The 22,885-nt window shown below is 38.3% G+C and overlaps 2 protein-coding genes across 3 annotated transcripts; one reads left to right on the forward strand and one right to left on the reverse strand.

The window, feature by feature from the left end:
* The first annotated feature begins 1,840 nt into the window (after positions 1-1,840).
* Positions 1,841-8,732, forward strand: Phyhd1 (Phytanoyl-CoA dioxygenase domain containing 1). The gene is made up of 5 exons (XM_011137356.3): positions 1,841-1,999; positions 7,164-7,307; positions 7,559-7,672; positions 7,772-7,922; positions 8,118-8,732. The coding sequence occupies exons 1-5, from the start codon at positions 1,979-1,981 to the stop codon at positions 8,534-8,536; spliced, it is 849 nt and encodes a 282-aa protein (XP_011135658.1). The 5' UTR covers positions 1,841-1,978; the 3' UTR covers positions 8,537-8,732.
* Positions 8,733-9,001: 269 nt separating this feature from the next.
* On the reverse strand, positions 9,002-13,969 carry Swt1 (Swt1 RNA endoribonuclease). 2 transcript variants are annotated; one of them, XM_011137354.3, is made up of 13 exons: positions 13,712-13,967; positions 13,177-13,525; positions 13,003-13,095; positions 12,430-12,723; positions 12,088-12,341; positions 11,473-11,709; positions 11,157-11,381; positions 10,855-11,085; positions 10,441-10,633; positions 10,191-10,309; positions 9,942-10,099; positions 9,555-9,695; positions 9,002-9,467 (listed from the first exon to the last, which is right to left on the reverse strand). In XM_011137354.3, exons 1-13 carry the CDS (start codon positions 13,844-13,846, stop codon positions 9,239-9,241), a joined length of 2,658 nt encoding a protein of 885 aa, XP_011135656.1. In that variant the 5' UTR covers positions 13,847-13,967; the 3' UTR covers positions 9,002-9,238. The 2 variants fall into 2 exon arrangements, with proteins under 2 accessions (XP_011135656.1, XP_011135653.1); XM_011137351.3 differs by having other exon boundaries at positions 12,430-13,095; positions 13,712-13,969.
* Between the last annotated feature and the right edge of the window lie 8,916 nt (positions 13,970-22,885).

Raw genomic sequence — 22,885 nt, forward strand, 5'->3', positions numbered from 1 at the left:
AATTAAATTATTAATTCGCCTGTGTCATTTATCGAATTATAGTTAATTGTTCTCATTTAAAATTTGTTTTTGAAGCAAAAGAAAGCGATCAGGCAAAGCGCGAGTGGCAAGCGTGCACGCGATGATTCTTATATGCCGTAAGCCAAAAGGATAAAATCCGGGGGTAAGTTAAACGTATATTATTTATTTATTACAGCTACACACGCGCAAGAAGGGAATTGTCCAGATTCAACAGTACTCTCCAGCTGAAAGAAAATTTCCTTCGGAATTTAGGAAAATTCGACTTTAATAGATTCTCTCCGTTTTCCGCACGCATAAATTACGAGTCCACGCGAGCGGAGCGCGGCACGGTACGGAATTATTCGCCGTTAGTTCGGCGCCAACTCCTATAGGACCGTCCAAACGAAGACGTGTATTACGTATAAATGAATCATGCCACTAAACTCTACGACACGACGGCTTCTCGAGAAAGTCTCCGATAAATCTATCTATATAATGCAATAAAAAATAGATAGGAGATATAATTCTCTTGTTTTCGCAATTATTTCCCTCATCTGAAGAAAAAAAAAAACAAAAAAGTCGAAAACGAAAATCTATAAAAATAAAATCCACTCTTACGCACTACAAAAATATTACAATGCTATATAATTGTTATATATATTTAATAAGTGTTATGCAATTAACATTATGTAATAATTTATGACAGATTAATCTCTTTCGTAATTCAGTGCACTCTGAATCATTTTGGGTATCAATGAAACAGACATATATCAATGATATGGTGTGTAAATAAATAAGACGAATCGAATTTCCTCTGTAAGACCCGATCCGTACTATCCGTTCACTCATGGCCCGGTCACGCTCTCAGTCCGATCAAATATTCTTACACTGTTTATAACATACGTAGCAAGACCGGACCAAAACGTGAGCTAGTTAGTGACCAGTAGTGTGGATATCTACGTTATAAATAATAAAAGAATATCTGATCGGACTGAGAACGGAGCACGGACTGGTCTGATAACGTACTGATAATGATACTGATAGATACAGTAGGATAAGATTGAAGAATAAAACTCGGGCTTATCCACGTACTCGAGATATAAATTTATATACTTATATATAATTTATATATCACACGTTCGTCTCAAAAAACAAATATAGTTTTAACGGCGGACCTCTGATTTTGAGGCGGACTGTAAAACTGACCCTCGAAACTTTATTTCCTGAACATTCGTTATATGAATGAACGGCCGAGTGTCCGACTGATCGTAAATGCCGCTAAAGACATCAGGACGCTGCAACAGATCGGGTTCACATACGCGGAGCTTATTGCATATAAGCAAAGAAACACATCACACGTATGAACGTTACGTTTATTTGTCGTATCACAATCATTTATTCACGCAGTTGGAATATGTACAAATGTATCGCCAAAATGTTCCTACCGGGAGCCCAACGGACTTCATCACGTCCGACTCAATTTTCGCCTGTCCTCGTAACAGTTTTCGTCCATCTCATCTCATCGCGTTGTTATTTCATATTAGCAAACCATTCGCAGTCGTTATTTTTTTTCTTTTTTAATAAGAAATCGGTTTTCCCCCGCATAAATATATAGCCTGTCCCATACAGTGCGTAACGCACTGTCGTATCGCGCGACAAAGTGTTCGCCGCGTGAGATCCCCCAGCTTCGTCGAGTGATCAATTCGCAGACGTTTAGAGAAACGAGCATTCTCCCGGCTCGGCTTGAAGCCGGGCAGCGAGACGTCGACATCGACGACAACGTGGCTGGAACTCTCGCTCGTCTCAGCTACTGCAACCAAGCTGGCCGACTTAACTCGGACTTGGCATATTCCCGAGCCCATTTGGTGTAAGCACTCGGTCGCGGACGGTTCGGACGAGCTCTCACTCTGTCTCTGCCCGGCGAACAAGTTCAAGGGATTTTAATTTGAAGACACGAGCCCGAAAGGAACGTAGCAGAATGATGAGCGTCAGCGAACAAGTAAGTCTCGTAAAGAGCGTGCGTGTCTCTCCTTTTCTGCATCCTTCTGTCTATCCTGCACGATGGAGAACAAGCTGGTTCACTCGCACGTGTTATCTCGAAGCTGTCACGAAGACGGGCGCAATGATGTCCGCTTCAGATCGGCGGAGATAAAACTTGGCCGCTTTAAAGGAATTTCGCGAAACGATATTATTTCGTGGAAACATCCTTGTCTCTTAGCGACGCGACATGTGCGTTATAATATAACCGCTAATCAACTGTGCGACTCGTTGTTACGATGTTTACACTTTGTGACATACAGCTGTATATATGTTGTGATTTAATTGGGGTGGTCTTGAGATTGCATGTATTTCAAGAGCGTATACACGCGATGGGCATCCTTTGGTGAGAAAAATTTGCTTCGCTGCGCGTGAACGGAATATAATATAATATATATATATATATATATATATATATTACTCGTATATATATATTATATTATATATATATTATATATATATTATATATATATTATATTATATATATTATACATATATATATATATATATTATATCAATATTAATAAAAGTAACATGTAAATACATTTTATTTTTTTCATAATCTTAAAACTTTTGATTTTTAATATTAGGATATTAGGATATTATTTATTAAATTTTGTATTGTTGATCACCGATAATTGAGACACTGCGTTTAACGTGTTAAGAAATTTTAACGTGGATTTGCTCGTTCGTTCTCTTACTACGAATGCAAGTCGAGTTTTTCGACGTGCGCTTTTTTTCTTCTTCCTTTCCTCTGTATTCTTGAGAAAAATCGCATGATTAAAGTGCTCGATAATACGGGACTACATATGCAGCTGCGTTAACGGGCCGAAGATACACATAATAGCTGTATTAACAGTGTCACTGTTCAAGCGACGACTGATATGATTGACCGGTTCAGAGGTCAGTATCCTCATGCTCGAGTGAACTTTAGAAACTTCAGATAGATCGAAATGCAGAAGCATTATCTCATGTCAAATGGTCAGATTATCAATTTGCTGTCAGCCCCTTCGTGTATACTTATGACGTTCTTAAAACACGATTTAACATGTTGTATAATTTAGATAAATAAATAGTAAAGTAGATAAATGAGATAGACGCCCGCTCATTTTCCAACTTCCAACTTGATTCTTTTCTTTCCCCCATTTCTCGTCTCTTTTTTATGTTCCACGTTTTTTTTACTCTATCTTTCCATTTCACACTTGGAGACCGGATATTTGATCTTTTATCTAATTATTTTTCGACAGAATATTCATACTTTCTGATAAGAGCACTTCGTTCTTTGATTCGTACAACGTGAAATTCGTATACTTCACTTTATTTTCTGATAGCAAATATTTCGATCTATCTTATTTATATGTTTAAATTGTAAATGCGGCTGTCGTGCAGGATTGTTAGTAACAATGCTGACGTTCATCACTTCTGAGATTTCTGGGAGAGATTTCTCGATTCAAGGCGATTCAATTATATCGAGCGAGATCTCGCCGAACGATACGGAAGATATTTCATGCATTGCACTCATCACGCAACATTTTTCAAACTCGAAGTTATATCGGCAAACATGTGTCCTGGTCAAAGAGGAGATGAGTTGAGAGGATGAATCTCTCGGATGTCGCGTTTCTTCAGGTCGTATGCCGGATCATTGTCTATTATTTTTAAATATTTACGGAACTCTCTCCGTTGTCGGATCTCTACAATGCTTTCGGAGAAACACGTCATCGATCAGTTCAAATTATCGGTCTCGAGGGAGCTCAACGTTTTCTTGAAAATATTGAAAAACGAAGACAAAACGAAAATTGGAAGATCAAAGAAGACAACATATTATGTCGCCGATGTCTGAATCGACAAAAAATTGTTTGTTACATTTCAGAAGGAAAGAAACCGCTTGTGTACGTGCGTCACGATCGCGCTCTTATATTCGAACATACCATACCAAATATTTCGGATTTATTTCTTTTTTTTTGCTCTTTTGTTACAACGTCATATAACGAATCGATCGAGCGTGTTTTATCGTCCCCGGAGAGATAGAACGCAAGTGTCTCTAATGGTCCTCAAAACTCTCGTTTCTTCATGTCTGGAAGTACGTCTTGTGACAATAAAAAAATACATTGTTGCGACCGAAAAGATATTTTTAATTACACAAGATATGCCAGGCGAGAAAACGGAATGTTAATTATGAAGAAGTTATGGCAACGAGATTTTCTAACACTTTGTCTGTTATGGAATGCAAATTTGATGAATTAACTTGAAGAAATTAGATAGAGATAAGAGCACACAATTTCTTGTCGATTACCACATGTCTCCGTAGAGGAGCCGTAGACCGTTATCTTTAGACACATTTTTCGTACACATAGATGAAACGGAAGACGCTTGTGTGGTGTAAACACAAAGATTTTCGATACTATTGTTCTTAATGAAGTAATTTTCTCATGAAGAGAGATGAACGTGCTGTAAATAATAATTCAGATAAGTACGTATTTTTGTATACACTTTATATAATGAGTCACGCGTGCGAGGAAAGCGCTTTGTTTTGTAAAGGAGGAATGTCTTTACGACGATGACAATGCTCAATGATGATTGATCATATGAAACGTTCTATTCGCTTATTCGTAATCTATATCAATTTTTTATCTATATCGCCTCGCTCATCATTATTTCGACACTCGGTCGGCACTATTTTGATCATGACGGCGACGATTAGACGAACATCGTTATAGTAGCATTATTGCGCGATAATTGCGTCGTGCCGATAACTTTTGTTACGTTACACTTAATTCGAATTTTATCTCGAAGAACGAGCGAGAAATGTTGTTAAATAAAAACAATCGGTCGTTCCATGAAACTTGACTCTATCTTCTTTTTTACAAAATATATAAATACATTTAGATTTCAGCAACATTACTCTTTAATATGATTTCTCGTAAATGTTAACAATGTATGTATAAGATAGTAAGCATTACCTCCTCATAAATCCGATGTAATGAGAAAGGAATAAAAATACATCCAGAATACATAGCGTCGTAATGTCATATCGGTGGTATTCTTTTTACCAAAATACTTTAATTATTTCTCACTTATCTAGCGTTATCTATTTTAAAACCAACAGTAAAGTTGGTTAATTAAAAGATTTCTACCCACTCAAGAACAAAGTAGCATCTCAATCGTCTCATGAATGACGCAAGTACGCGTATATGTAAGCGCACTTTTTCTTTTTCTCCTCCTCCTTCTCTTTCTTCTTCTTCTTCTTCTTCTTCTTCTTCTTCTTCTTCTTCTTCTTCTTCTCCACCTTCTTCTTCTTCTTCTTCTTCTTTTTCTCCTCCCTCTTCTTCTTCTCCTTCTTCCTTTTCTTCTTCTCATCCTGCTTCATCTTCTTGCTGTTCTTCTTCTTGATGCTACCTTGGTGGTGCCACCGAGATAATAGAGAAAAAGAGAAGCTAAGGACGTTAATTCGCTCGCGGACATTTTCGTCCGTTCGTGCGACTTAACAAAGTTGCCAATGAAGCGACGAACATGACCTCGCTCATTGATCTCCGCATCGGTCAGATCGCAAAACAAGAGTGAACGATGAAGAATTGACCACTCACGTTTCTATTCCTATCGACACGATTCACGCGCAACCTGAGTCATACACGTATAAACGGACACGAAATTACAGAAAAAACGACGTCAGCGACGTCGATGGCGATGACGTAGCTCGCTACCACCCACCTGTCGGCAGATGCGCTATTTTTGGGATACGCTAATGCATACGGCATGCACCACGTGCGCGTTTGACGGCTGCGACTCTCATCGCTGAATTCCTCTCGAAGCAACGTACACGCTTTTGGAAGAAGCAAATCGTATAACATAGAGAGCGCGACACTTCGCCACAAATAATTAAATCGCTTGCAAATTGTATAACTGTAAGACCGATACAATTTAAACCGAAAATTTAAATTAATATATTGTTTACGCGTCGCGTTTGCGCGATATTAGTATAATCGCAACGCGACGAAAAGGTGAAAAAGGAGAAAGGAAAATCCGAAAGTTGGATATAATTATCGTTGCGAGATATAATTATCGGGCGAGAAGATAAAGTACTTAATTAAGTAATTAAGATACAAGGAATGACGGACTTCGCCCGACGTGAGCCGACTAATGTATTTTCCATAAATGAAAGAGCCGGATTCACCGCGAGTCGAGTTGAGAAAGTTCTCTGCTTTGATTACTTCATTTTCCACGTCGTGTATTACTAATCTGGAGAGTTTATCTAGAATGTGCGGCGGCCACACAATCGCACGCACCAGAGGCAATTGTGACGGCTCTCAACGAGAAATCTGCCTGTCTTCTTTTCCTTTCTTTTTTTTCTTTTTTACAAACGACACGTACGATCATGCGTTTGTGCATGATCGTACGTGTACGACGAGCATGATCGGCTCGCAAATGCGGCAGTGAAACGATAGACGGTAAAATGCGAAGAGAACACGAGGAGGAGTTCGTTTGCCCTTTGAAGCAGGCAATGTTCGTAGCTATTCTTAGATAGTTTTATCGGTCGTAGTATCTGTTCGCGAAGAGCGGTACATCATTCAAAACATCAGCGAGTACACCGCAATGGAGCCGATCGGCTGATTAATCACAGAACATAGATCCTTTATTCCCTCGGAATCCGGATCAAACTGCGAGTGATCGCTCGATCCAGCACCGGTAATACAAGAACAAACGGCTCGTTATTCGGCAACTCGTTGAGTTTTCGTTCAATCGTACTTTATTGTGACAATAACGAGAATACACCCAGTATCGGTGAGAATATCGGTCAGCGGATCCTTCGGGAAGTAAGTAACTGTACTTTCCTGAACGTTCTTCCGCATCCGATTCTGGGTCCTTTTATCCGTCCGCCGTATCCGTATGTACCTAGCGATCCTGCTTGTTCTTCCCTGATTCTTATTGCTTTATTCGCGAATATAATGAGAATAATTAAGCATAATTACATCGGCGTAATTATTGCGTTAATGATTCTTTAGTTCACCCTCTATCGCAAAACTCATATTAAAACGATTAATTCTTAATTATAGCATAAATTAATTTAGTTACATATAATTTACAGCTTCCAAAATAAAATGCTTACACTAACATTGTATAATTAACAGATTAAGGATATGGGCTACGCCGTCTTGCAGGACTTCCTTCGACCGCACGAGGTTGAGGAATTAAAGTTTCACGGGCAGCAATTTACGAAAAACTTGCCATCTGAATCAGAACGAAGGATATTTGACGCTACAAATGTATCACAGGTTAGATTATTACTCCGAAGGGGGGTGGGCTTAAGAGGAGGGGAAGGAGATTGACGGAAAATATCCTATTATCGTTTGGGAAATACAATGGAAATCTTCTTTTTTAACGGGAATAGATGGCGAATAAACGTTACAAAATGTTATCAGATTATTTTCCACGAATTCTTATTATACAGATATTATACAGATCAAAGTCAAAATCAATAACCGCGCATAAATTATAACTAATCAAAATAACGATCTTGTTTAAGGCTAAGGAACAGTATTTTCTGGATAGTGCTAACCAAATAAACGTGTTCTTTGAAGCTGAAGCCCTGGAGAATGACGGAACGTTGAAAGTGGAACCGGAAATATCGTTAAACAAAGTCAGTACAAGTAAATACAGAAAACTTTTGATTCCGACTGGATAATCAGTTCATGCGCATAATTTGTGAAATGGTTGATAATTGTGTTACACCTGTCAGGTGGGTCATGCGCTTCACTGGTTAAATCCCACTTTTAAAAAGTACACTTTCGACGAAAGGGTCAAGGAGGTCGCTTTTCAGCTTAATTATAAAGAGCCGGCGATATGTCAGTCGATGTACATTTATAAGAACCCTACGATAGGTTCGGAAGGTAACCAAATTAATTGCTTGCATCTTTCGTTTGCACACGCACATGAAACGCAAAGAAGCTATATGGTTCGATTCATATGGAAACCTGTACAATATAATAGTATACGTAAATACTACACGATACAGTATTTATGTAGATAATGCCGAATATATTTCAAAACAGCAACAGATCGGTAAGGCGATTACATTGTTACAGTGACAACGCATCAAGACGCAACGTACTTATATACTGAGCCGGAGACGCTCTTGGGCTTTTGGATCGCTCTAGATGACGCTACGCAGGAAAATGGATGTCTATGGATCGCAGCCGGTTCGCACAAGAGTGGAGTGCATAGGCGTTTCATAAGAAACAAAGACCCGTCTTCTAAAGAATTATTGATTTACGACAAAGCGGAGCCCCACTATTCGCAAAGCTGTTTCACTCCCGTGCCAGTGCGCAAGGGTACATGCATTCTTCTTCACGGCCAAGTTCTTCATTTCTCTGCTCCAAATAGAAACAATGTACCGAGACACGCTTACACTTTTCACATAATCGAAACTCAAGATGTGATCTATGCGAAAGATAATTGGCTTCAACCACCCGCTTGTGGTTTCCCGAAACTCTATCTAAATTAAATGTATCGTACTAATTTTGGGAATCATTGTTCATGGAGTGTACGCAAGTATATCACGCGCGCACACAGGAAAATATGACGTACGTATGCACCGATGATCTTGAGATATAATTGTGTACAAGAATTTATTTTTTCATAAGCATATAAAGGAATAATATTTCTACCTACAACTTAGCAATAATAAAAGAAGAGTAAATTTTCGAAACGACTAAGATATCGCAGTCATTTAACAATATTTTATGTCTACAACTTTATTGTACATATATAATGGATAATAAACGGACGTGTGCACGATCCTTTCTTGGAATTAATTTACATAAAAAAAGAAAGAAAAAAAGAAAGAAGAAAAAAGAAAGTAGTGCTGTGCGAAGTCTGTATCACAAAACATATTATTTGAATATTTATTAATATATCAAATATATGAAAAATATTGATATATTATTCTAATATCTTAATTCTTTTCTACGAAATTATGTGTATCCAACAAAGGATAGAAGCTGTATATATCTTGTATTACTTTTTAAATGTTTATATATGCTTTGTTTCTTCCACCCACTATATTTTGTCCAATACCACATGTTAATTTTTTAATAATTGTTATTTGTTAATATATTATTCTCTCTCTCTCTCTCTTTCTCTCTTTCATATCACACGCACACGTATACGTTTAACAAAAAGATTATATTATATGGTGCATGTGAATTTATGTACAAGTAGTTAAGTATAATGCGCGAGAATGTGTACTCAGTTCTTGTAGTTGTCTCAAACCAAACTTTAATACTTCTTCTTTTAATGTGACACAGCAAAATATATCCAAAGGTTCCAATTCCAACGTTACTATTTCTTTGTAAGCTAAAAATGAATTCAAATCTTGCTGCAAAACGATCAATGTCTGATATTTTATAGAATCATTTTCAGCTTGCTCCAGTAACCTAATCATGAAAAAAATTAATACAAATGGTTATTATACATAACTGTACATACAGAATTATGCAACAAATTATTGAAGAATAACTTACTTATTTAAATTACATGACAAATCAGTCACTTTTTTGGTAATGTCTGGATGCAAACGTCTTACAGTTACATCTGGCAAAGGTGGATTTATAGGATTGTAGCCGAGAGGATAAACTTTTCCTGTGATGTGGGCCGCCAAACCACTGCAAGACATAATAATATTCAATTCCAACGTGAAAATAACGTGCTACTGTTGTTGATATATGTTACACTTGCACCTGATAAAATATTAAAAATCATACAAAATAATCAATACACGTTTTGCAAAATTATTTTATAAAGTACATAATTATTTTATAAAGATGTTTTGCAAAAATATTTTATAAGTATATTATTTATAAGAATATTTATTTTTTATAAGTATATTATAATGTAAAAGAAAATCTCACCATAGATCACGCGCATAACTGTAAATTTGCTTAAAGCACTGAAGTACTTTCTCTGCTCTTTGTTCTTGTATTTGAGCATCCTCTACAATACCTATTTTGTCGTGTAATTTTTTCCGATCTGTATCAACGATACACTTGAGACATTTTTTCTTGAGTTCCTAAAAATATATAAAGTTTTCCAAATTTGCACTTAATAATTATTTCGACAGAATTATCATTGTTATCATCAAATTATATATAAAGTATTACCATAATAGCATTAAATGATTGTACCATAAGCTCATAATGCTTATCTGTATTTATTGCTTGTATCAGATCACTGCATTTTTCTAAGACGTATTCCACGTCTTGCAACTTTCTGCCACCAACTGAAAATAAGCACGAAAATTAATCAAAAGTATAATTATCAAATTTAGTGTGGAGAGCTACTGAATGCAATGTTTCGTTATTTGTAAATTACACACGCACATGCGCGCGCGCGCGCATGCGCAGAGCGTACCCGGTAAATGTTCGAAGATTTCAAGTAATTCCCGTGTAATAGACTCAGCATATGTTTGGAAAGATCCGTTTATAGCAGCGATCCAATGCTTTACAATGCATTTTAATGCAGTCACTACAGTCCAAGGTGGCTTTATAATGACATATGTCTCCCATTCTTCTCCAAAACACTCTGTCATTTGTTTAACGATAATCTGAATGCAACAATATTTGTTAAATATTATGTTTTCGCTATATATATATACGTGTGTGCTAGATATAAATCTAAAGCATAGCATATAATATTGCTATTGATAAAAACAGAAATAAGTAGAAAAATGTCAATGGCTTAGATAGCTTTGTGATCTAAAGCAGTAATCTGAGAAAGAAGATTTGTTTTGCTGAGAAACACGCGTGAAAAATATATAATACTCACTGTTGAAAAAAGATCTTTCATGATTAATTTTGCATCTTCGAAAAATTCATCTGAAAAACGTAATTCTTCACTTAAGAGAGAACATTGAGTAACTTTATTACTCAGAGGATTAACTGTTTCGTCACTTGTATTCAAATTGTCTAATGTTTCAAGAGAATCATGCCGCCCCACTGCTGTTATACAATGTATCATTGCTTTAGTGCAGAGATTTTTGTCATATGATAGTAAAACCTGTACCAAAATGAACAAAATAAGTACAATGTATTGAATATAGCACGATACATGTGCATGTGACATCTTACCACATCTTTTTTTAAGTTCTTAATTTGTAAACAGCATTGAAGAACCTCATCATCTGGACAATCGAGAAAAAAGACTTCTTTATTCGTTGATGCTTGTTCTCGTGTTTGGCCTACGATACGTGGATGTTTGGATGCAAAATGTTCATTAATAAATGATATAGCTGTTCTGGCTTTTGTACGCAAAGTTTCAGATCTAGATTTGTCACTTTTCAAGTAGTCCAATTCCTGCAAATATTTTATAGAAATAATCTCGAAAATATAACATCAATATTCATAGAAAATAAGCAGTTTGTTATACTTGTTATTTCATACTCACACGTATTACAGTCCATGGAATTACTATAAATGGACGTGGATAATTCTTGAAGGTGACATCTCTTGCTTGTTCAATAATTTCAAGATTTGTCAGAAATACATTTGTATCGATTACAATGTACAATGGACCTTTCTCCTGTGATTCTATCGGCTGTGTTAACACCGTGGTATTCTCCGATGGACAGTTGGACACATTCGTGCAATTTTTACTATTAAGTTGTGCTCTGACAACTTCAACCTGTATAAAAAAAAAAAAGAACATGAAGTGTGGCTTGTGGTAAAAACTTTTGCAATTTAACCACATTTGATATATTTATAATATTAAAGTTGTTTCATGTGGACATAATTAAAAAAGAAAAAAATGTAACACAAAGGACCATATAAATATTTATCCTTGTTTGACCTTGTTTCTAAGTTACAGACATTTCTATGTTTTACTAATTCTCTTTAAAATCGAAGGTGGTAGCGCACCTTCAGACATTTCTGTCTTTGAAAGAAATGCTTCAAGCTTAAGCTTGGACCACCTTAAGCTTGAAAATTTTCCAAGTATTCAAGCTCAAGATGGCATTTCCTTTAAAGACAGGAACATCTGAACTTTAATTACAGTGACCATTACCTCTAATGTAATTTCTTCATCTTTCATTGGTTCCCAGTCCATTTCCTCATACAAAACTTCTCGGTTCGTTCGTTCTATTAATTTATCTTTTGTCATATTACTGACACATAGTTCCCTTTTCTGTTGAACATGTAAGTCATTTTTTAACTTAGCATTCCTTTTATATATTGTTTCCTTCAAGACTCTGTTATGTAATCTCTTAAGTCGAACTTCCGTATTCTTATGAATGCTTGTCGATTCAAAGTTTTTGCTATCTATAATATACGTACAAAATAGTTTTCTAAATATTACTAGAAAATACTTTCTTTGAAAACATTAGAGAATATAAAGTTTCGTACTTACAACATGAAACAGGCAAAATCTTGTTGAGTCCTTCTGAGGGTATTTCAGTAATTATAGAACAGTCTTCATGTTTTTGCATTTCATGATGCAAACTTTCTCTTAATTTTTGCATACGATCTTGTGCCAAATTTTTCTTTGTCTGGTAACTACGCTTTGGCTTAGCATCATATTTACTCCAATCAGCACTTCTTTTATTTGGTATATTCTTCTCTTGTTTTCTTGAAGTTTTCACTAATGTTTGTTTCGTGATTTTTAGCTCTTGCTCACCTTTTAAATCTTTCTTTAATATTTTGTCTGGAACAAAGGTACCTGATTTTTCTTTAATTTTTTCACAAAGAATCTTCATTTGTGGTGTAAATGTTGTTTCATTATTACTTTCATTTGAAAATATAATTGCTTTGTTATATCTTGACCATGTTGAAGAAGTGCTTCTTGGGGATGAAATTACATTATTATATTCTCTCAATTTTGAGTATTGTTCTTTTGGTGATGAAACAGTTGTTTCATTACCTTTAGTCAGTTCCAAAAATTTGCTTAAAGATGGAGAAGTAAAATTATATTCTTGTTCTTTACCCAAAAGGTTATTCTTGATAGCTGATTTTGCCAATTTCTTCTGGAGTATTTTTTCTCGTAGTGCTTTCATTTGTGGTGTCTCATCTTCTTCCACTAAAGGCATTTTTTTTTAATATCATTAGAAAACATTAATATTTCCTAAATATTACAAAGAATATAAGGTCTTATACTTACAACAGGAAACAGGCAAAGTTTTACCGACTCTTTTTAAAGATTTCTTATCAATTATAGAACAGTTATCTCTTTCATATTTTTGTATTCCATAATGCAAATTTTTTCTTAAATTCTGCATCGGCAATTCTGCATGTGCAAGATTTGTATTTGTCTGATTATTTTGTTTTTCCTCTACTGTCCTCTTTGTTTTCTGAGAAGACTTCCTTTTTACTTGAGAGATCTTCCTATTATTTAATGATTGCTGTTGAGATGTTTTATTTTCAACAAAATCATATTCAGGTGTTCTTGCTCTAGAACGTTCTTCTTCTTCATGATAATTTTTACGTCGTTTCTTAATATGTTCTGAGGGCTGTACAATATGTTGAAATTAGAAGAATATAAGAATACAAATAAATATCTACAATATACATATAATGGATACATATATATATATGTATATATATATAACTATATGTATATATACATATATAACATATGTGTGTGTGTGTGTGTGTGTATATATTATATAATACAGTAATAAAATAAATTAAAATACCTTATTATTAGCTTGTTCTAACACAGGCTCTTTCCATGTGGATTTATTTGTTTTTACATTAAAGTAATATATCCTATCTGGGTGACTCTTCGAGCTGACAATGATCCAATTCTTCGGAAGTTTACTCTTTTTCATATTGAATATTAGATAGAACTACAAGTTATAAATTATGTTATTCGTCAATTGTATCAGACCCACAAACGATTTGTCATAAGATAAACACACTACGATACAAACAGATCACCATGAAATAGAAAATTCATATAATATGTAAGATACACTAAAGCCTATCAGCAGAGAGTAACCTGAGAGCGGCCAATACGACATTTTCTGCAACACCGACTTTCCGCACTGGGAAAGGACGCCATCTGCATCCATTTTGAGAGGGGAACTACGATAGTACATCCATTTTCAGGTCTCGGTGGTAAAATCTGCATATGGTGGAAGTCCATGCTACATCCACTTTCAGGCGGTTTATGTTCGTGCTGCAATGACAGTTGCCATCTCTATGCCAGACTATGCCCGGTGGTCTAAAAAGAGCGGGGAAGAGGGGGCGAGGAGCAGAAAAAATAAAAGTACGTATTAAATGTTAAATCTTCGAATATATATCGCCGTATCAAAGTCTCTTCTATAATAAACAATTTGACATGTATGGAGACGCATGATGTATCGTTGTCCGCGTCCCGTTCACTTCGTCTTGTTTTTTAATTCAGCATCCCGTCCGCTCCGGACATTCGCTCGTGGCACTGACAGTGGCCGTCGGTGAGCATTCGATCCGCTCGGAGGAGCATGTGTTATCATGTAATTAACGTGACGAGACTCCGATTATAAATATCCCGCGAGTCGACGAAATATTGGAACTTTTAAAAAAAGCATCAAAGAAAATCACGTTAATGTTGTCATGGGTGAAATCTCACCCCGGTATATATTTTCTTATTTTCGAAATAAAAAGAGCCAAACGAATGCAATTAAATGTTATTTATCATCATTGAATATTAAATGAAAAGTAGAAGAGTTATTGTCCGCAGCGGATAATCTCCCTATATAAAATGTCGAACTGAAACATATTAAAAAGTATTGACATTTTGAATACGTCTGAATTCTGCTTTCTGATCCGAAGAAAGGGAAAATAAAAAGTATTAGTTCCCATTAAATTTCACCGCGCTAAATGCGAGATGGCAGTAGTGAATGCTTCGCATTAAAGCCGATATCGTTAGCTACTTTTCTTTTATTTGCAAAACAGGCTGTAGAATTATTTGGCAATATTGTCCATTCATCACAATCCCTATTGTCTCGAGTAGCGTATAATGCGCGTAGAAATTGCACCAGCGCACGCCGAGCTTGAGGTATCCTCGCTCGCGTGCCTTTGAATATCGCGACCGCGGTTGTCAATATACGCGTTTCTACTCACGTTGCTAACAAAGAAAACTTAAATTCTCATTTCGCCAAAGTATCGCGAACGTAAGCTTCGTCGTGACAGAGCTATAAAAGAGCGTGAAAACTTTGCCCCGCTCCTCTCTCTTTGCGCTCCCTAAGGGGGACCGGTTTCTGATTGTCTAATCTTTCCTCGCGTGCATTCGCGTCGCGAATATTTCACTCGTAGATATCGATAATCTCACATTTTCGCGACTTTTCAGACGCAATCGCGAAAAGCACCGTAAAAATGGTTGGACGAGTCAATAAATTTTCACACGGTTCTTACTCCTCACCGATCGAGTTTATAGAGTCCGTTTCGCAGCGCGCAAAAAGTTTCCACCGATGGCGAGTAAAACTTTCGTTAATTGATGTAAATATCGCCGTTCTAATACCGCGTATCGACCGCGTCGCGGAAGTGTGATGAAAGTGTAGCGATCACTGTGGGACGAGCTGCAAGATGGATGTTGCGCGACATGGAGAGCGGCAGCGGACATGGGCGGACATTGGTGGATCTGACTGGATGCAACAGGACATCATCAATATCATCATTGGTGAGTGTCTGACTCAAAGCTCGCAGAAAGAACTTCTATTATTACTTTATTATTACTTTTATTATTACATTGTGCATGCCGCAAATTTGTATTGATTCTTGTAACGAAAAATATATTCCATGAATTATTGTCCTATATTATTGCCATATATTGTTGCCACATATTGTTGCTATATATTGTTGCCATATATTGTTGCCATATATTGTTGCCGTATATTATTACCATATATTATTCCCATATATTGCCATGCATTCTCGCCACATATTATGGCCACTTGAAATCGCGCGAGCAATCAAGAAAACTGAATTTATCAGTAATCGCAAAGGCGTGGCAGACGTCACAAATGGATGTTAGCAGCCGGTTTCAGGGTTGACCGATAACAATACTGTTGCTGCAATTTAACTTTAAACAACAGCGGCCTCAGATCGCAAGAAACTTTTTATCGCGGACTAACCTTTCGAACGGAATGTTCCCGAGAAGCGCTCTTGAGATAAATGGAAGTTATAAGCGAACCTCATCGATAGCATATTTCACCTTCGATATCTCCTAAAGGTCTCAAGATACAGGAACGCTCTTTTGCAATATAGTTCTATATCAACCTTACTTTGACCATAAAGCTCGACTTTCAATTCACAGTAGAAACGGAGATATTAACATCAAAAGTTAAACATTTTAACTTACTATATCTCCTAAACGGTTCAAGATACAGGAACGCGCTCTTGCCACAATGTACTCCTATACCAACCCTAATCTTACCACGAATTTCCACTCTCAATTCCCAGTAGAAGCAGAGATATCAAAGGTACAAGTTGGAAAACTATAACTTTCGATATCTCCTAAACGGCTAGAGATACAGGCCTGTTTCTTGCACCAAAATGTAGTCCTCTAAAAACCCTACATTTCAACATTAATTACGACTGTCAACTCCTAGTAGAAGCGGAGATATCAACGGAAAAGTTGGAAAACTTTACCTTTCGATATTTCCTAAACGACTACAGATACAGACCTGTTTCTTGCACCAAAATGTAATGCTCTAAAAACCATACATTTCACCAATAATTAAGACTCTCAACTCCCAGTAGATACGGAGATATCAACGGAAAAAGTTGGAAAAATTTAACCTTCGATATCTTCTAAACAGCTAGAGATACAGGCCTGTTTCTTGCACCAAAATATAGTCCTCCCATAACCCTACATTTTCCCGTAAATTACCACCCTCAAATCCCAGTATAAGCGGAGATAACGACGGAGAAAGGCTGGAAAATTTTAAACTTCGATATCTCCTAAACGGATAGAGATACAGGCCTGGTTCTGGCACAAAATCAAAGTCCTCTCAAAACCCTACATTTTGCCGTAAATGGCGACTCTCTACTCCCAGTAGAAGCGGAGATATCAACGGAGAAAGGTTGGAAAACTTTAACCTTCGATATCTTTTAAACGGTTAGAGATACAGGCCTGGTTCTGGCACCAAATCAAAGTCCTCTCAAAACCCTACATTTTCGACTACATGGACGACACTGTACTCCCAGTAGAAGCGGAGATATCGACGGAGGAAGGCTGGATATCGACGGAGAAAGGCTGGAAAACTTTAACCTTCGATATCTCCTAAACGGTTAGAGATACAGGCTTCGGACTGGTACCAAATTAAAGCCCTTTCAAAACCCTACATTTTGGACTACATGTACGACTCTCTACTCCCAGTAGAAGCGGAGATATCGACGGAGATAAGGTTGGAAATCTTCAACCTTCGATATCTCCTAAACGGTTAGAGATACAGGCTTCGGACAGGTACCAAATTAAAGCCCTTTCAAAACCCTACATTTTGGACTACATGGACGACTCTCTACTCCCAGTAGAAGCGGAGATATCGACGGATGAAGGCTGGATATCGACGGAGAAAGGTTGAAAAACTTTAACCTTCGATTTCTCCTAAACGGTTAGAGATACAGGCTTCGGACAGGTACCAAATTAAAGCCCTTTCAAAACCCTACATTTTGGACTACATGGACGACCCTCTACTCCCAATAGAAGCGGAGATATCGACGAATGAAGGCTGGATATCGACGGAGAAAGGTTCGAAAACTTTAACCTTCGATATCTCCTAAACGGTTAGAGATACAGGCTTCGGACAGGTACCAAATTAAAGCCCTTTCAAAACCCTACATTTTGGACTACAATGACGACCCTCTACTCCCAATAGAAGCGGAGATATCGACGGATGAAGGCTGGATATCGACGGAGAAAGGTTAGAAAACTTTAACCTTCGATATCTCCTAAACGGTTAGAGATACAGGCTTCGGACAGGTACCAAATTAAAGCCCTTTCAAAACCCTACATTTTGGACTACAATGACGACCCTCTACTCCCAATAGAAGCGGAGATATCGACGGATGAAGGCTGGATATCGACGGAGAAAGGTTAGAAAACTTTAACCTTCGATATCTCCTAAACGGTTAGAGATACAGGCTTCGGACAGGTACCAAATTAAAGCCCTTTCAAAACCCTACATTTTGGACTACAATGACGACCCTCTACTCCCAATAGAAGCGGAGATATCGACGGATGAAGGCTGGATATCGACGGAGAAAGGTTAGAAAACTTTAACCTTCGATATCTCCTAAACGGTTAGAGATACAGGCTTCGGACAGGTACCATATTAAAGCCCTTTCAAAACCCTACATTTTGGACTACAATGGCGACCCTCTACTCCCAATAGAAGCGGAGATATCGACTAATGATGGCTGGATATCGACGGAGAAAGGTTAGAAAACTTTAACCTTCGATATCTCCTAAACGGTTAGAGATACAGGCTTCGGACAGGTACCAAATTAAAGCCCTTTCAAAACCCTACATTTTGGACTACAATGACGACCCTCTACTCCCAATAGAAGCGGAGATATCGACGGATGAAGGCTGGATATCGACGGAGAAAGGTTAGAAAACTTTAACCTTCGATATCTCCTAACGGTTAGAGATACAGGCTTCGGACAGGTACCAAATTAAAGCCCTTTCAAAACCCTACATTTTGGACTACAATGACGACCCTCTACTCCCAATAGAAGCGGAGATATCGACGGATGAAGGCTGGATATCGACGGAGAAAGGTTAGAAAACTTTAACCTTCGATATCTCCTAAACGGTTAGAGATACAGGCTTCGGACAGGTACCAAATTAAAGCCCTTTCAAAACCCTACATTTTGGACTACAATGACGACCCTCTACTCCCAATAGAAGCGGAGATATCGACGGATGAAGGCTGGATATCGACGGAGAAAGGTTAGAAAACTTTAACCTTCGATATCTCCTAAACGGTTAGAGATACAGGTTTCGGACAGGTACCAAATTAAAGCCCTTTCAAAACCCTACATTTTGGACTACAATGACGACCCTCTACTCCCAATAGAAGCGGAGATATCGACGGATGAAGGCTGGATATCGACGGAGAAAGGTTAGAAAACTTTAACCTTCGATATCTCCTAAACGGTTAGAGATACAGGCTTCGGACAGGTACCAAATTAAAGCCCTTCAAAACCCTACATTTTGGACTACAATGACGACCCTCTACTCCCAATAGAAGCGGAGATATCGACGGATGAAGGCTGGATATCGACGGAGAAAGGTTAGAAAACTTTAACCATCGATATCTCCTAAACGGTTAGAGATACAGGCTTCGGACAGGTACCAAATTAAAGCCCTTTCAAAACCCTACATTTTGGACTACAATGGCGACCCTCTACTCCCAATAGAAGCGGAGATATCGACGAATGAAGGCTGGATATCGACGGAGAAAGGTTAGAAAACTTTAACCTTCGATATCTCCTAAACGGTTAGAGATACAGGCTTCGGACAGGTACCAAATTAAAGCCCTTTCAAAACCCTACATTTTGGACTACAATGACGACCCTCTACTCCCAATAGAAGCGGAGATATCGACGGATGAAGGGCTGGATATCGACGGAGAAAGGTTAGAAAACTTAACCCTTCGATATCTCCTAAACGGTTAGAGATACAGGCTTCGGACAGGTACCAAATTAAAGCCCTTTCAAAACCCTACATTTTGGACTACAATGACGACCCTCTACTCCCAATAGAAGCGGAGATATCGACGGATGAAGGCTGGATATCGACGGAGAAAGGTTAGAAAACTTTAACCTTCGATATCTCCTAAACGGTTAGAGATACAGGTTTCGGACAGGTACCAAATTAAAGCCCTTTCAAAACCCTACATTTTGGACTACAATGACGACCCTCTACTCCCAATAGAAGCGGAGATATCGACGGATGAAGGCTGGATATCGACGGAGAAAGGTTAGAAAACTTTAACCTTCGATATCTCCTAAACGGTTAGAGATACAGGCTTCGGACAGGTACAAATTAAAGCCCTTTCAAAACCCTACATTTTGGACTACAATGACGACCCTCTACTCCCAATAGAAGCGGAGATATCGACGGATGAAGGCTGGATATCGACGGAGAAAGGTTAGAAAACTTTAACCTTCGATATCTCCTAAACGGTTAGAGATACAGGCTTCGGACAGGTACCAAATTAAAGCCCTTTCAAAACCCTACATTTTGGACTACAATGACGACCCTCTACTCCAATAGAAGCGGAGATATCGACGGATGAAGGCTGGATATCGACGGAGAAAGGTTAGAAAACTTTAACCTTCGATATCTCCTAAACGGTTAGAGATACAGGCTTCGGACAGGTACCAAATTAAAGCCCTTTCAAAACCCTACATTTTGGACTACAATGACGACCCTCTACTCCCAATAGAAGCGGAGATATCGACGGATGAAGGCTGGATATCGACGGAGAAAGGTTAGAAAACTTTAACCTTCGATATCTCCTAAACGGTTAGAGATACAGGCTTCGGACAGGTACCAAATTAAAGCCCTTTCAAAACCCTACATTTTGGACTACAATGACGACCCTCTACTCCCAATAGAAGCGGAGATATCGACGGATGAAGGCTGGATATCGACGGAGAAAGGTTAGAAAACTTTAACCTTCGATATCTCCTAAACGGTTAGAGATACAGGCTTCGGACAGGTACCAAATTAAAGCCCTTTCAAAACCCTACATTTTGGACTACAATGACGACCCTCTACTCCCAATAGAAGCGGAGATATCGACGGATGAAGGCTGGATATCGACGGAGAAAGGTTAGAAAACTTTAACCTTCGATATCTCCTAAACGGTTAGAGATACAGGCTTCGGACAGGTACCAAATTAAAGCCCTTTCAAAACCCTACATTTTGGACTACAATGACGACCCTCTACTCCCAATAGAAGCGGAGATATCGACGGATGAAGGCTGGATATCGACGGAGAAAGGTTAGAAAACTTTAACCTTCGATATCTCCTAAACGGTTAGAGATACAGGCTTCGGACAGGTACCAAATTAAAGCCCTTTCAAAACCCTACATTTTGGACTACAATGACGACCCTCTACTCCCAATAGAAGCGGAGATATCGACGGAATGAAGGCTGGATATCGACGGAGAAAGGTTAGAAAACTTTAACCTTCGATATCTCCTAAACGGTTAGAGATACAGGCTTCGGACAGGTACCAAATTAAGCCCTTTCAAAACCCTACATTTTGGACTACAATGACGACCCTCTACTCCCAATAGAAGCGGAGATATCGACGGATGAAGGCTGGATATCGACGGAGAAAGGTTAGAAAACTTTAACCTTCGATATCTCCTAAACGGTTAGAGATACAGGCTTCGGACAGGTACCAAATTAAAGCCCTTTCAAAACCCTACATTTTGGACTACAATGACGACCCTCTACTCCCAATAGAAGCGGAGATATCGACGGATGAAGGCTGGATATCGACGGAGAAAGGTTAGAAAACTTTAACCTTCGATATCTCCTAAACGGTTAGAGATACAGGCTTCGGACAGGTACCAAATTAAAGCCCTTTCAAAACCCTACATTTTGGACTACAATGACGACCCTCTACTCCCAATAGAAGCGGAGATATCGACGAATGAAGGCTGGATATCGACGGAGAAAGGTTAGAAAACTTTAACCTTCGATATCTCCTAAACGGTTAGAGATACAGGCTTCGGACAGGTACCAAATTAAAGCCCTTTCAAAACCCTACATTTTGGACTACAATGACGACCCTCTACTCCCAATAGAAGCGGAGATATCGACGGATGAAGGCTGGATATCGACGGAGAAAGGTTAGAAAACTTTAACCTTCGATATCTCCTAAACGGTTAGAGATACAGGCTTCGGACAGGTACCAAATTAAAGCCCTTTCAAAACCCTACATTTTGGACTACATGGACGACCCTCTACTCCCAATAGAAGCGGAGATATCGACGGATGAAGGCTGGATATCGACGGAGAAAGGTTAGAAAACTTTAACCTTCGATATCTCCTAAACGGTTAGAGATACAGGCTTCGGACAGGTACCAAATTAAAGCCCTTTCAAAACCCTACATTTTGGACTACAATGACGACCCTCTACTCCCAATAGAAGCGGAGATATCGACGGATGAAGGCTGGATATCGACGGAGAAAGGTTAGAAAACTTTAACCTTCGATATCTCCTAAACGGTTAGAGATACAGGCTTCGGACAGGTACCAAATTAAAGCCCTTTCAAAACCCTACATTTTGGACTACAATGACGACCCTCTACTCCCAATAGAAGCGGAGATATCGACGGATGAAGGCTGGATATCGACGGAGAAAGGTTAGAAAACTTTAACCTTCGATATCTCCTAAACGGTTAGAGATACAGGCTTCGGACAGGTACCAAATTAAAGCCCTTTCAAAACCCTACATTTTGGACTACAATGACGACCCTCTACTCCCAATAGAAGCGGAGATATCGACGGATGAAGGCTGGATATCGACGGAGAAAGGTTAGAAAACTTTAACCTTCGATATCTCCTAAACGGTTAGAGATACAGGCTTCGGACAGTACCAAATTAAAGCCCCTTTCAAAACCCTACATTTTGGACTACAATGACGACCTCTACTCCCAATAGAAGCGGAGATATCGACGATGAAGGCTGGATATCGACGGAGAAAGGTTAGAAAAACTTTAACCTCGAATCTCCTAAACGTTAAGAGATACAGGCCTTCGGACAGGTACCAAATTAAAGCACCTTTCAAACCCTACATTTTGGAACTACAATGACGACCTCTACTCCCGAATAGAGCGGAGATATCGACGGATTAGG

Source organism: Harpegnathos saltator, unplaced genomic scaffold (assembly GCF_003227715.2).
Source record: "Harpegnathos saltator strain DR-91 unplaced genomic scaffold, Hsal_v8.6 scaffold785, whole genome shotgun sequence".
Taxonomy (NCBI): Eukaryota; Metazoa; Arthropoda; class Insecta; order Hymenoptera; family Formicidae; genus Harpegnathos; species Harpegnathos saltator.